General features: G+C 33.7%; 1 protein-coding gene across 1 annotated transcript in view; it reads left to right on the top strand.

Annotated features, from left to right (window-relative positions):
• Positions 1-2,218: 2,218 nt before the first annotated feature.
• Positions 2,219-16,118, top strand: part of LOC119067800 (mothers against decapentaplegic homolog 6) — a 56,347-nt gene continuing 42,447 nt past the window's right edge. Inside the window, exons 1-3 of the mRNA XM_037170947.1 lie at positions 2,219-2,317; positions 2,506-2,600; positions 6,186-7,472. Coding sequence (XP_037026842.1) covers positions 6,953-7,472 — 520 coding nt within the window. The 5' untranslated portion in view covers positions 2,219-2,317; positions 2,506-2,600; positions 6,186-6,952. The remainder of the gene's footprint in view (positions 2,318-2,505; positions 2,601-6,185; positions 7,473-16,118) is intronic.

Below are 16,118 nucleotides of genomic sequence, written 5' to 3'. Positions count from 1 at the left end.
GTGCGATTGCTGCCCTGGCCTTCGGCCACGGGCTGCAAACTTCGCACACGGTTGAATTTTTTTACTTTCGTCCCTTGTGATCCGAATAACCATTTGGTCCTTGTTTTCATGACGAAATTGTCGCAACTGTCAAATAAAGTTAGAAAATTTCTCTATCGAAAATTACGATTGCTGCATTTGTCGATGAAAACTAGAACCAAAACGCGTTTTCAATGTCTCGTTTGTTTTCAGCATAACAAAAAATTCCGAAAAGTAGTTTTCCCCCTCCTCGGTAATCATGAGACTTCTATTTTTATTGCATTCATACGTGAGATGCAATGTCGTTTTTTAAATATAATGCTCAGGATGTGTTGTCTGATACTATTAAGGATTATTGCAAACTAATCCACTTTTGTCTCTTCTCATCTGAATCGAGTTCTGTCTCTTTGTTTTCTTTTATTATCTCGGCTTCGTTTGGGGACCGACGAAACTTTTTGTAGAGCGACGATTAACAAGTATATTAAGTGGAAAATTATGCATAACATATGCTTCGTTATAAGATTAATGATTATTTTATGGAGTTGCAGTTGTTCGCATTGCAATAACATTACCGTTCGCTGATTTATCACCATTTATTAAGAAGAGCACATTATCGTTGGTTGGATTAATTTTTTTTTTATCCCGTTCTACGTTATTCAGAGCAATTATGAGTATTCGAATATTGATGGATCTTGATCGAATGATGGTGGAGCATTTGTGCAATTTTTATTACTAAGGTTGTAAATGTAATTCTATACAGACAGAGTTAAACGTGTCAACTAACAGGCCATCAAAGAAGTGTCAATTTTGTGGAAATTAAATGTTTTCCCAGTACACAATCAACAATTTTATGTGACAAGTGCAGCGAAAAGTATGATTGGATGGACAAATATATTTTCTGGTTAATTTTCGTCGTCAACCTGATCACAAAAAAATGTGGAATTGTTTCAACTTGATGACTACATGTTAATACTCATAAAAATACCGCTAACATTCATAAAAATAAAGCTTCGTTCATACAGTATACACATAACGTTTATGTGTAGTATCTGTATCAGAACTGCATAATATAAAAGGTATAAAGAAGTATTAAGTCATCGAGTTTCGTTCAATTTTTACGTCTGAGTAACAGGGGTTCGTCACTGAGAACATTTTCTTGCATGCCAGCCTAGGAATAATTTCGGTTACAAATAATTTTTTGTTGACGTTTAACATTTATAATCGATTTAATCGGACATTCACAAATTTCATGCTAAAAGTGGCGTACCCCGTTACAATATTTAAATGTTTAGTCCAATACACACACACCCAGCAGAAAAACAAAACATCAGAATGGAACAATGTTGGGAACTGTATGTGAATGAAAGTGATAGCGTGGTCGACGTAAGTTTGGCAGGGATAATAAAGTCTAGACAATTAATACACAATGTTCATGGATGTTACACCTTTCGATCGAAACTGTTGGAATACGTGCAAGTGAGTGAGTATGCACTGAAATGTTTTTAAGAGTTATCGTCAGCCTTGCTTAATTGTTGCAAATTTACATGATTTTTTGATAGTCATAACATTTTCGAGTAACAGAGGTCTGTTACAGCTGAACAAACAATACCATCCAGAGTATGAAAATGTCGTCAATTCAGACAAGTATTTTACTCTTTCACAATCTCCTACAACTCGATCTTCACCGCGTTATCTTTTTTTGTTATTCACGTTAAAATTTAAATTTGATGGACAGTAGTCTTCCATTTTGAAGTGTTCTCAACAGCCTTGTCAAAGTCAATAAGATGGTTCACCTGCATATATTTAAATTTTCTCACATTTCCCCCCTAAATGGGCACCAACATGTAAGCGCTTCATATTACAATTTTTCATGAAAATTTGATATATTTATTTATTTATTTTGATATATATGATACAAAGCATCATTCCGCTCATTGCGATAAGAATATTATTCAAAGCACAGATATACATTACAATGTACTATACATGTTTCTCCAACGAAACCGGAGGAAAAAAACATCAATACATCGTCAATCAACAAAGAAGAAGAAGAGAAAAAAAACGAAAATGTCTACTACCTCTGCATTGAAATTAACAGACCTGATTACTGGTGGCGCTAGATCCACACGCATCAGTCGCTCTCCTGTCGGTCGGTATTACAACTACATTGGATCGAAATATTCGTTCTCTCCTTCAGTACGTCTTAAGTAACAGCCGAGATAAGAGCAAAAATTATGTGCGAGTGGAATATTCGAAATTAAATTTTATATTCTGATCGTACAAATGAAAATATATTTCGGTTTACATCAAATAAACATATCAGAAATTTTGTGCAATTTATAAAATATATCAAAATTGAATAAATATATCAGAATCAGAGAAATATCGTTCGGTGTGTGTCCACTATATATGTGTATATTGTGTGTATATATTATATATGTGAAAGTGTTATATAATTAAAATATTGCTTATTTTCTGAATATTCAGATAAACAGACACATTTGGGATTATAATATAATTTACACTTCTACAAAATTATACACGGAGGAAAGCTATTCTATTGAACTACTATACACAGCCACGTATGTGCATTCTTACTTTGCACAAGTATTTTTTTTTTATCACAATATTTTCATGAATAGGGAGTAGTTATACTCTTTAGAACAAAAAATATGAATTTGTGATTTAGAATTTGTGCTTTTAATGTTTTATGTGAATGGTATAGTTTCTACCAATCGAATATTATGAACATTACAATATTGCCTATAAAAATATCATCACTGAGAAGGTTAACCGAAAACTAAAATTGACTACAAAAAAAAACAAGAATTAAGAAAAAAAAATATCTATCAAATGTTGGCCAGCCTACATAATATTTATATCTTAAAAAAAATATTAAGTCATTTCTACTTCTACTTCAGTCAAAAAATATGTTTCAATTTAGAAACGTACACATTATCTGACTTGGTTTATAACTATAATATAATACCAACACCATCATGTAACGAGCAAGCAAAGAAAAGAAGAAAAAAAACACCATGTAAAAAAGGAATATATGTACACACATGAAAAGAAAGGAAAAAAAAATTGTATTCGACACATAACCTTAAATGTCGTTTTAAGAATTTTTGTGGTGAAAACAATTAAAATTAATTTATAGTCAAGTGAAAATAATTGAACATTAAATACGGTTCTCTGATTATATTATTGATTAGAAATGTCATAGCGAAGATAATATCGGTCTGGACATGAAATAAATTAGGGATGGCAATTTTGTCGTATCAGTGTTTCATTGAATGTGAATCGGAAATTATACGTTTTTTTTTGTATAGGTCAGAAGTAAATTCTGAATTTTTATATAAAACTAAAAAGTCACGCGTTGATTAAAACAACGACTATTACGGTTGACCAGAGCTCAGCAAGGCCTATTGCCATACACCTGGTTTGGCTTTGGAAAGTGGCTGTGCTGGCTTAAATTACACCTTTTTTGTTTAGGACAGAAGTGAAATCTCCATAACAAAAAGAGACATAAAATTCAAATGACAATCAATATTTCCCCCTTACTGTTCTGATATTGATACTCTTGACAATGCCACATTTTGATGTTCCAGTACTTTTCTTTGTTTCATCACGTCTTCTTCCAATATTGCACGCGCCTTCCTAACCAGCGGCAATGTTCCCATCAATTTTCGAAGCTGTTGCTCCTCAGACATTTCGTCCATTTCACCACTTTCACTATTACCGTTACCAAAGGAGTGAGCTATCGCTTCCAATTCACCATCATTCAGAAATGGCATCCCACACTTTTCCTCAGTTTTTGACCCTGTCCTTTCCCCATAATTTAACATAGTATAAAATTTAGGATAAAATTCATATATTTAAAGTTGTTGATTGGAAAATTTATTGCCTGTTGTTGTGTTGCCTGCCAAGACCAAATGAAAACATTGATCTTTTGACTTATGATTTTATTCTCTCTGAATTGGGCATAAAATAAAATGCAGTTTTCTTCTATCGATACCTTAAATGAATAGAGTTTAACGTTGTCGACACATATAATGTGATTTATATGTATTTTATTGATGTGTACGATATATTTATATATACATACACATATATTAAATTTGACATGCGGTTAGTTGATATATACATTACTACAACCGCATGTGCGGTTTTCAGAAGAAGAAATAATATCTTTTTTTAACTCGCTTCCTATATGGAAGACTTTTTTTGTTGCTTTTTTTTGCTGTGTGTGGCTGAGAACAGAATAGAAATATTGACGTTTTGTTCAATACGAAAAATCTTTTATGGAGAAGATACCAGAATTGAAAAGTCATTTTATGGATAATTTGTTGGAGACGGTAAAGGAGTATTTGAAAGAACAAGTTCAACATTCCGTTGAGGATGGAGCAGTTTGGCTTTTATTTTAATTAAAAACTGAGATAAAAAAGAAGTTAAACCATCATGATTTTGTGTCGCTTTTTGGAAAACAATGCGTAAGCCAACAACTGATCTCACCTACTTTTTTCACCAGATAATGTGTACCGACTGCTAAATATTTTACAGAACTGATGTTTTATTACAACAAACAACGATTTTAGAAAATTATTCGATTGACCTTCAGTGGTATTCCGTCTGTTAGCAACAGGCAAAATGGACACGAATTCATTTTTATTTATTATCGTCAAGGAAGCGTGATTGAATTGGGCGGCACAACAGGACTTAAAGTTGACATATTATTTCTAGCCTTCTAGTCTTCCCCTAAACGATGGTGTAATACGGAGTACCCTCTTTTTCGAATCGTTTCATCGTTTGCTTCTTCACTACGTTCACTCGTTTTGAAATGATTCCTTATCGGTCGTAGCCATTAAAACTGAAGATGAATATACAATATATCACTTGCTGTAGTAGATGCAAATTCTGTTTTCGGTTCAATGCGATTTGAATTGTCAATTTTGAATACTGTACTTTGGGATAGTCTGTAAAACTAGGATGACTGGGTTGTTCGATCAATTTTCTTCTTTTTATTTGACACTGTATATCGTAATTACATGAACAAGTAGAAGAACATTGACTTTACATTGCAAAGGTCCATTAATAGAAATCTCAAATAGCAGTACTGCACAGCTGTACCACGATATTAAGATTATTTCTAGATCTGATTAAAGAACTGAGGGAAAGTAATTGCCATGGATTGAGTAGGTTACTTTTCTTCGACATTTACATCGAAAGGTCTTGCTGCCTTCCGGTGTTAACGTCATTTTCATAAGTCAAATTATTCTGCAGTCAAATTATGATGTTTCGTTCTAGATTAAAATTATTAACTCTTATTATCCCTGACTCCGTACACTCAAAGGGCATGTCCGTTACTTCTAATTGTTCACACGCATAACTCGTCAATCTAAGGTCATTGACGTCAAAACTGCTGTTGCAAATTTAATTTAAAAAAAGAAGTCCTATCTCATTCGTCTTGCCTTCTGTCTAGATTAAAATTATTAACTCTTATTATCCCTGACTCCGTACACTCAAAGGGCATGTCCGTTACTTCTAATTGTTCACACGCATAACTCGTCAATCTAAGGTCATTGACGTCAAAACTGCTGTTGCAAATTTAATTTAAAAAAAGAAGTCCTATCTCATTCGTCTTGCCTTCTGTACCATGTCAACGAGTAATGAAAATGATATTACTCATCTATGGCTCTGTTGAAAGCGTGTGTGCATAGTACAAATTAAAACAGAAAGAAAGAATTTTTACTTCAAGAATGTTATTGCACAAATTAAATGTTGATTTTACTCATAATATTTTATGTATCAAAATGTTTGTGTGCACTTTCTGTGTGTTTTGATATTTATGTATCTATTGCACACCAGAGCTAGATAGGTTTTTCTTTTATATTTGTATCAGTCTCCTACATATACTAGTTTCCGTTGAGTTCTGATATTGCATTCCGTGTATTAGCTACAATTTCACGATTTATCGCACAACCTTTTGAATGCGTAGTTGGTGATCTATCTCCGTTGGTTGTAACTTTTACAATCAGTTAACGAAAGTATTTTAATTCGATTTGAAACTATGTTATACCCGAAATATCATTTAAAGCACATTTTCGAATTACATACGAACGCTTAACGAACTTTTTTTCATCTCATTTTTTTTCTATAATTTACAGTTGGTTCGTGAACTTGTTTCAATAAATTGAATATTGGCTTCAACATACAGGCCACCACATGTGAATTTTTGACTTAAACAACTCGAATAAATAAATATTTTTTAGAAGAAGAAGGAGGAAAAAACTTACCATTATACTTACATATCCAATGCTTTTAACGTTTATAGTGATTTCATACGAAATGTAATTAAATCAAATTATAAAAAAGGTGTGAAAATATTTTACAAAAAAATTTTCCGTAGTTTTCATATACATATTAGCAATTAGTGTTAATTTGCCATCAAAAAAAAATTAAAAAAAATTGAACAATAAAAAACGAAAGAAATATTTCAATTGTATGTGCAATAAATGTAATTATATTGAGAGTTTACATAAAAAGTGGTATCCATTTGAAGTGTGATACAAATTTGGATAATGTTGATATGAGAGTTTAAAAAGATAATCAAAAGAAAAACAAAAACAACAGTTTCAAACCAAAATTCAAACGGATGATTTAAATGTTGTCGTTCGTTATAACATGATTGATCATTCAAATATAACAGCAAAACGACAAAAATTTTATTCCAATTCCAATTTACAAAATATTTCTAACACTGAAGTTAACAACGGATATTGTGGTTGGGCTAAGCGAAAAACCACATTTAGTACACGACGAAAAAGAACAAAGTGCTTGTTATAAAAATTCGCTAAATAATAATTGCTATTATCAAACGAATTATAATGAGAGCGCGATAGATAAATGTTACCAATGCATTTTATGTCCCCCCATGTTCTTTCAACGCAAGAAGAACCATCAGAAACGACTATGGGGTTTACGCGTCACAACACCATCAATAGCCTCATCAAGTCTAGAAGAACAAGATTTCCAACAACAAAGATATCCACCACCAAATGGTCAAAGATGCATCGACCAAGAGACAAGTTCGTTGATGAACTGCTGTCGGAGTGGAACCAGCACCAGCAACAGTTTGCTGGATCTGAACAATTTACATGTTTACAAGCTATTTTGCGCTCTGACCAAAAAGTTGAAAGAACATCAACTGCAAACGTTGTGCCAAGCTGTCGAACACAACAATGTATTAGACGGACAATCAACACATTGTGTTCTCGTACCGAGAGGTGTAATCGAAGGCGAAGAGCCCCATGTGATTGCGTGCCGAATATGGCGATGGCCGGATATACGATATGCGGACGAATTGAAACGGATACCATCGTGCCCGAACGAAAGGGATCCAGTTTATGTGTGCTGCAATCCGAGTCATTGGAGCCATCGATTAATTCGATCAGGTAACAGAATTTTTTTTTTCTTTCTTCACAATGAGTGTTCGACACTAACTGTTCTTGTAATAACGTCCTACAAAATCATTTGCCATCAAGTTGTGTAGTTTGACTATGTGACGCAAATGTTTATTTCTTTCGACACAATTCGATTTATACTAATCGTAATCCACTAATTGCACTATCGACGAGATTTGAATTTTTGTGTGGAAATTCACATTCAAATCGCGATAGATACGTTGTTTTTGAAGAATAAGAATAAGATTTTGCTCTGTTAACGTATTTCAATGAGTATAATCGAATTGCATACTCAACACTGAAATATATAGCCCATATAAAATTCTGAAAATTTTCCAAAATTAAGTATGCAATTCTATAGTACTCACTAAAAGATGCACACAGAGCAAAATCTGGTTATTTTCCTTTAACAACAACGGAGATATCGCGATTTGAAAATGTGAACTCCCATACAAAAAATCAAATTTTCGGATTCGACTAGTATAATGCTTTTTGTGCCATCGAGAATTGAAATACGACTCTTTTCAGCACTCATTTTAGTGTTGTAAAGTGACTTATTTCAGCACCCGTTTGATGGGATATTTCAACACTCAAAGCAGTGTTGTTATGGAATTTGTATGAGTTATTACAGCATTCGTTTTAGAAAATGCAAAGCAATGTGATCGATCAAATTTGAAGAGTGATTGTTTACCATGAAAATTATGATTTTTTGGGCATTTGTCTATTTCAATTCTCGGTTGGCACAAAGCATGATGTGTTACACGTATTGTAATGAGATTTTTTCAGCACACGACCCAATTTTCCTTACTCGCTCCGCTCGTACGGAAAACTTGGATCTAGTGCTGAAAAAATCAACATTACAATACATGTAACACAACATACTATTGTTGTTGAGCCGATTGATGATAAACTATGATAAACGTATGTTTTAAAGTCAAGGGCTTACAACCAGAAATTGTTCTCATTATTCGAAATTGACGAGCTTATTAGCCTCTCTTTTGCAGTACTATAACGATAAGCCAACAAAAAAATGCAAATAAAATCACAGACCGTAAAATACCTTCGAAGAAAAGTCGGATATAAGTAATTTATGCAACTAGTTGCATACAACGTTTTCTGCAACAAGCTGCGAAAAATGAACTTTTGAAATGGAAAACATAACTCTACCTTTAACATACATTCTACAGTATCAACGAAATATTGTATGAACGATCAAGTAGACTGCATTTATGGACCGCTTCACGCGATCCATGGGAAAGGGAAGAGCAATTATGCTCTGTTTGTTTGTTTTGGTGTATTCGTTTGAACTTGATTTTTTCTGCGTATTAGATAACACCATCCCTGGAATTAGTGTGTTTTCCAGGTAAAATAAAGTTTTGTACCTTCGGAATATTGAAAATCCATTTCACAACTAATGGTGAAAAGTAAAACATAGAAAACCAGAGAAAAAAAGACCCTTCGATCGCCACCCAAATCACGCATGAAAAAGTTCAGCTTTTGCAGCGCAGTTACAGATAAATATTTTATCGCATACGCGGTCAAGGCTGTATACTTTGGGGAGGTCACGCAGATGCAGATACGCGGGTTACACACCACGTTTCATACAAAATATTCACCACGCCATACAAATACAATTTTGGTGAATTTGTTTGTATATAAACAAACATTATACTTCTGTAAATTATCAAAGTGTCATTCGCATATCTTGTTGTCTCGTTTTCGCTTATGCGATAAAAAAGAATATGCACGTATGACAAGCCGTCTCGGCAAGCCTCGACCGCTTTGTCATACGTGCATAATATTTATTATCGCATAAGCGAAAACGAGACAACAAGATATGCGAATGACACTTTGATAATTTACAGAAGTATAATGTTTGTTTATATATCCTAGGTGAATAATTTTTTCGGGGAATCACACCGCCTATGCGATAATATATATTACACACTTGTCACGAAGAAGTCGAGGCTTGCCGAGACTGATAGTGACAAGTGTGTACTCTATTTTATCACATAAGCGAAAACGAGACAACAACATAGAACTGAAGTGTAATTTTTGAATTAAACTTCTAGTTAAGTAATTTTGACATCCGAACACCGCGCGTATGGGATACAAAAAAATATGCACGTATGACAAGCCGTCTCGGCAAGCCTCGACCGCTTTGCCATACGTGCATAATATTGATTAATACTTAAGTTTTGTCTTAATTTTACTGTCAAGTTCATAACACGGTGTTGATTACGTAGTACGTAATACGTACACGTATGGTGGATTTTGATTACATTTTTTTTAATTCATTTATTTTATCATTCCTTTATTATAATGTGGGGAATACTATTAGTATATGCGAAACAAATCATAAATTAATCTTACAGATAAATACAAATACATTTTCATCGAAAACTTGGTCTAAGAAATTTTAGTTCAGCGATTAGAAATCAAATCTTTGTCTAAGCGTTAGGCTATATCACAGAGTCAAATAAATAAATAAGTTCAAATTGCACATCTCAATTCAAGTAAAAGTAAGGCGATATCACATTATAATCACTGGCACCTCTCATCACTTCGATCTTCAACTTAGACCTGAAAGTTTTTATACACTTCAAACTTCGAAGGTTATTACAGAGACTGTTGTATTCATGCGTGGCTTGTTTTAAGATTGGATGATAGTCGGGGCATCTTAAGTTGTCCGCATGGCGAGTATGGTGGGAATGAACATCGCGATTGTGTCGAATTGTGAAATTGTGCTTAGTTAGTCCATTCACGATCTTGTGGAGTTGAGCGACCCTTTGAGCGACAGCAAGTTTTTCAACAGGTAGAAACCTCATTGAGCAAAGATACGTTGACCGCGTCAGATGTGGTAAACGATACAGCGCCTTAGTGCAACGATTCTGTAGTCTCTGCAGCCGATTCAATTTTGCTTTGGATCCGGCACTATATATCGGCAGCATATATGCAATGTGGCTCTGTACATACGCGAAGTAAAGTTGTTTTCGCTTTTCAATCGGGACATATTTGCCTCTTTTCCACATCAGTGGGATAAACGGACGTATCATTTTCATCACATGATCGATGTGCTGCTTAAATGACAGATTTTCGTCCAGAACTAGGCCGAGAAATTTAAAAGTTCTGACTCGTTTGATGTAATCGTCATTTATTTTGATGTTGAAGTCTGGAAGATGCCTCGATTTTCCAAAAGTCATGTAGCACGTTTTACCGACATTCATTGTCAGGACGTTGCGGCAGAGCCAGTCATTCAATATTAAAGTGTCCCTTTGCATTGCGTTTTCAAGTTCCTCTGGGGTATCAAATGCGTAGTACAGCGCGGTGTCATCAGCATACAAAACATACTTTTCTATGGGGATAAAAACGTCATTGTTAACAATGTTGTGTCGTTACGGCTGTTATGCATTGGGTGAAATAACGAACAAGTCAATCGACCAGTAAGGAATGCCATTGCACAACTCGTTATGCAATAGAAAGCACATCCCTGGATCAATGTCGTTTCGAGACAACGAATTTCGTCTTTGTGCGGGGGGTTTATTATATGTTTCGAGCATTACCGACCACAATTAAATTATTATATTAATTTTCTGTTCAAGCCAGTATGTCATATGCTTGTATTTAACTGTATCATCTACCTCATCCTAATCGGAGACGTTTGACTTGAGTTGATCGTTATGTGAAAATCTACAGGTTTTCCATCTTATATATGGTGCCACCGTTGTTTTGCTGATATATTGTTAATATCTGTCATTCAACGAAAAAAAAAAACCAGTTGACAACAGCAATTATTATTTGACTAAAATGAATTTTATTTCGGCTAATTAAAAGTCGTCGATTCATTAAAAAATAAATTCTTTCTTTCGAAAAGCATCCGGTGCCAATTAATAAACAATTAAATATTTTTGCACACAGATTGCGCCGATGTTTATTTATTATTATTTGAAGATATTTTATCCGGTTCCTCTTTTTGGTCAACACTACAGACTCTGAATGTGTGTTTACGTTTGACTGAAAAATATTGTTTAAACTATAGCAAATTTGCTGAAACATTGGTCATTGAACTTATGTACACGATAATTCCGTTGATGTTTTGTTTGGTCAAGTTAAATTTCCGGCTGTAATCACGTAAATTACCAACCCATTTGACCGATTACCAGCTGGACAGTACTCGTTAAACGCCTGAACTTCTTTAATTAATAGTAGATTACTATACCAGGCAAGTAATTTGATATCCAGATCAGTAAAAGTATCCGAGGGCTTCAGCCCGAGGTACGTTTACTCAGCGTGTTACGATATATCAAATTATTTCCCGTGTGCAGTATGCTAATTTACTTTACGAGCGAGGTAGATGGTTTTCTCTAGAGTGTGAATGGCTCAATTAAGTCCCTAGTGGTTTTGTCGGTAATGTGCCGAAAGGTATTACCGGTATTGCACAGTTTGTATATGGAATTTCAACATAACAAAAACGAAAAATTCTACTAGTTAACCAAAAAATTGTGTTTCAAGTGTCATACCAAAAAATCCCAATAAAAATTTATTTTGCCTATTTTCACATTCAAAATTCCCTACGAACCAAAATGTTCTTCATTTTAACTACTTTGCGCGTGCCCATTTCCTGGCGCCAGTAATAAATCACGACATTTTATGAATATAATTAGAATGCAAAGTCATTTTCTTTAGAAATAAATGTTATATTGTGAATGGAATATAACGTAAGAATAAAAAAAAACTTCCATTTGTTTAACTTTTATTTATTTGTATTGATCACAGTTTTATTTATGGATTAGAATGCACAATCATACATAAAACACTAATGACGCTAAAGTATCAAATATACAAAGGGGTAATAATGATGCAACGGGAAAAAAATTTATTTATTTCTATTATCAAGGATCGACGGATCAGAATGCTGATGGATTCGTCCAATATTCGGTTTTGGTTCTGTGTGAAACGGCATGTCACAGGCCATGATATAAAATACAAATCTGTTCAGCCCACGAACAAGTCACTCTTACACATTCGTAACAATTTTCTTGTAAACGTTTTTATACTCTCATTCAATGGTGTATTTGTTAAAATTAATTGTACGTAGTGTCAATTCATGTTTTTCGTTTTGTTGTTAGTTGTGTGTGTCACACACTCGCAACCACATACAAATAAGTAAGATTCACTAATCTTATTCAAATGTGTTATATTCCAACATTTTTCATACCAAATATGCACACACCACGCCGATGCGATGTATTATCCGTCATTCTACACATGTATTCGATATGGTTATGAAACTCAGCTTAAAAAAGTCAAGTTTTCGCTTCGTTTGGCCGTTCAAAATAAATTGAATGAATTGGTTTGTGCTGGACATTTTTTGAGTTTCGTTCGGACCGTTTCATAAAATCACATAAACCTCACATTGATACAATAAAACAAATCAATTTTATTCATCCTCATCACCGACTTCTTCAACAACGTCCACACCGTCACAATAATCTAAAATATTGCCTATACATCGAATGTCTAATACACTAATTATACACAAACTCTATGTTGAATTTTGAATTTCATTCCAACGTGATGAACGAAATGAAATTCAAAATTCAACATAGTTGATGGTGATGATGATGTTGTTTCGCTGCTGGTCTTCCACTGTGCCTGACAAATCACCATCACCATCCATTAGAAATTCCGGGTCCAAATCGTCGATTGATGGGTTCATATTGTTCATATTGTTTACCCTTTGTCCACAGGGCTCCTGACAAATCGTGACGTAGATGACCGTCTTTGTTGAACTGCAAATATTTTTTTTTAGGTCAGACGCTTTAGTAGAGGGGCATTTGGTTTCTAGCCATCCTAAAGTATTAGCGAAAATGTTTTGATGAGATTATTTTGAGTATTATTAGTAGTCAAAAAAACACTAATTAGAAATTTTTTAGGTCGCGGATCAACAAGGTTTTTTCAACAAACAAAATTTCGACCGCCAATATAAAATCAGTGGTACAATATAAACAATCAGTTTCTTCGGCGTCATACCATGATTTTCAACGGAGATGGTATATAAAATATAAAATTAATTAAATAACGCGACACTTACGTGGAATCATCACCGAAATATGAACGTTCGCGAACTTTGTTAACGTAAGTACAAGATGCACTACGTCGGTTCTTCATTCATGCGTGCATTTGTACATACGAATAAAGAACCGACGTATAGAAGAAGAAGAAGAATCGTATTTTTCGCATCTGGTACCTACGTTAACAAAGTCCGCGACATAAATGTCGTGTTGTTTAATTAATTTTATATTTTATTTAGAATCTCCGTTGAAAATAATGGTAAGTTGCCGAAGAAACGGATTGTTTATATTGTACCGCTGATTTTATATTGGCGGTTGAAATTTTGTTTGTTAAAAAAACCTTGTTGATCCGTGACCTTGAATTTTTCCAATTAGTGTTTTTTTGACTACTAATAATACTCAAAATAATCCCATCAAAACATTTTTTTCTAAAATCCATAGGAAGGCAAATCACTTTTTTTTGACGAAATGCCCCCTACTACTTGGTCTTCTTTAGAAATGTTAGAAATGTTACAAATCGGATGTTATAACCGTTACAAATGTCACAACATTTATTAGACATCGTTTATAACAGATGACGCATGCATCGAATTTTCGCTGTGCAAAAAGCTCTGCTTGAAACGGCACCAGTTTTTTTTTGGACACATGTTAAGGTTTTTTTTTTGTTTTCTCTATATTTCTCCTTAATGAATGAATTAGTAATTTTTTCTTCACTAATTAAAGAATTAATTATTTGCCATACAATTGTCGAATTTATTTTGTCAAATTATTTGAAACATTGATGCTATTTGCTCTTAAACGTTTTTTTGGTTAATATAATTAACATTTGATGTATAATCGAAAAATAAATTCGACAATTGTGTGGCAAATAATTAATTCTTTAATTAGTGAAGAAAAAATTACTAATTAACGCATTAAATAAGGAGAAATATAGAGAAAACAAAAAAAAAACTGATCGTTTCACATAATCATATACTTGGCGCCAGGAATACACTGTTCTACGGTATTTCAGCGATAAAAATCATGATTTTTTTAGGAAGAGACTATTGGCACCGGGTGCCAATAGTCTCTTTATAATACTGTGGCTAATGGCACCGGGTGCGATTAGCATTAGTATAATAAAGAGACTATTGGCACCCGGTGCCATTAGCCACAGTATTATAAAAAGACTATTGGCACCTGGAAAAATTAAAATTTGAATAAAAAATCCGCACATTTTGAAAATTAAACTTGTTTTGTACACAATTTTACAAAATGTAAGGTAAAGGCTGATTGTTCGATCCTGAGGAACTCATCGTTTTACAAAATGTAACATAAAGGTAGTTTGTTCGATCTTAGGGAATTCGTCCTTTTACGAAATTTAACGTAAAGCCGGATTGTTTGATCCTGAGGAATTCATCCTTTTACGAAATGTAACGTAAAGGTATCGAACAATCCGCTTTTACATTACATATCTCAATACGATGAATTCCCTAAGATCGATGAAACTACCTTTACGTTAAATTTCGTAAAAAAGTTGAATTCCCTAATATTCTACAAAACGCATTTGCGTTATATTTCGTAAAGGGAAAAATTCCCTAAGATCGACCAAACTACCTTTACGTTACATTTCATAAAAGGATTTATTCCTTAGGATCGAACGATCCGCCTTTACGTTAAATTTCGTAAATAGACGAATTCCCTAACATCGAACAAACTACCCTTACGTTACATTTTGTAAAAAGATGGATTCCCTAGTATTGTGTAAAGTTTAGTTTTCAAAATATTCGGATTTTTTATTCAGATGTAAATTTTTCCGGGGGCCAATAGTCTCTTTATAATACTGTGGCTAATGGCACCGGGTGCCAATAAACTCTTTATAATACTGTGGCTAATGGCACCGGGTGCGATTAGCATTAGTATAATAAAGAGACTATTGGCACCCGGTGCCATTAGCCACCGTATTATAAAAAGACTATTGGCACCAGGTGCCATTAGCCACAGTATTATAAAGAGACTATTGGCACCCGGTGCCAATAGCATATTCGATTTTTTTATATATTTTTTCGAAAAGTGTAATTTTTGTTGAAAGTTTTTTTTTTCTGCTGCTGTGTCTTCTTCTTCTTCGTGTTTGTTCAATAAAGTTAATAAAATTAATAATTAATAAGGGAATTTTTGGCTTAGATTGATTTTAATTCAATTCGAACAGTCTCCGAATATATTTCTTTTCCCATGTGACACGGGTGTACGTACCACTTTACCATAAAAATTGTCGTAAAATACCATCGATTTTAGACAATTGCCGAAGACAATGAAAAGTTACTATAACAGAAAATCGTTGTTGCCGAAAACTAGAAAATTAACGAACTACATGAAAAAGGCAGCAGATTTTGGTTTTGATTTTGTCAAGTTGAATTTCAGTGTAGAACCTGGCTGTAAATTACCAACCCATTTGATCGATTACCAGCTGGTCCACGGAATAATTACTCGTTTAGGGCATCTATTTCTTTAATTAAATTAATTAAAATTTGATATTATTTAAAAAAAAAACCTTGGAACGAGCCGAACAATTCGTTTGATCTGG

This window comes from Bradysia coprophila, assembly GCF_014529535.1.
Source record: "Bradysia coprophila strain Holo2 chromosome X unlocalized genomic scaffold, BU_Bcop_v1 contig_128, whole genome shotgun sequence".
Classification (NCBI taxonomy): domain Eukaryota; kingdom Metazoa; phylum Arthropoda; class Insecta; order Diptera; family Sciaridae; genus Bradysia; species Bradysia coprophila.
Note: the sequence above shows the minus strand (reverse complement) of the source record. Positions and strands in the feature narration are given on the sequence as shown.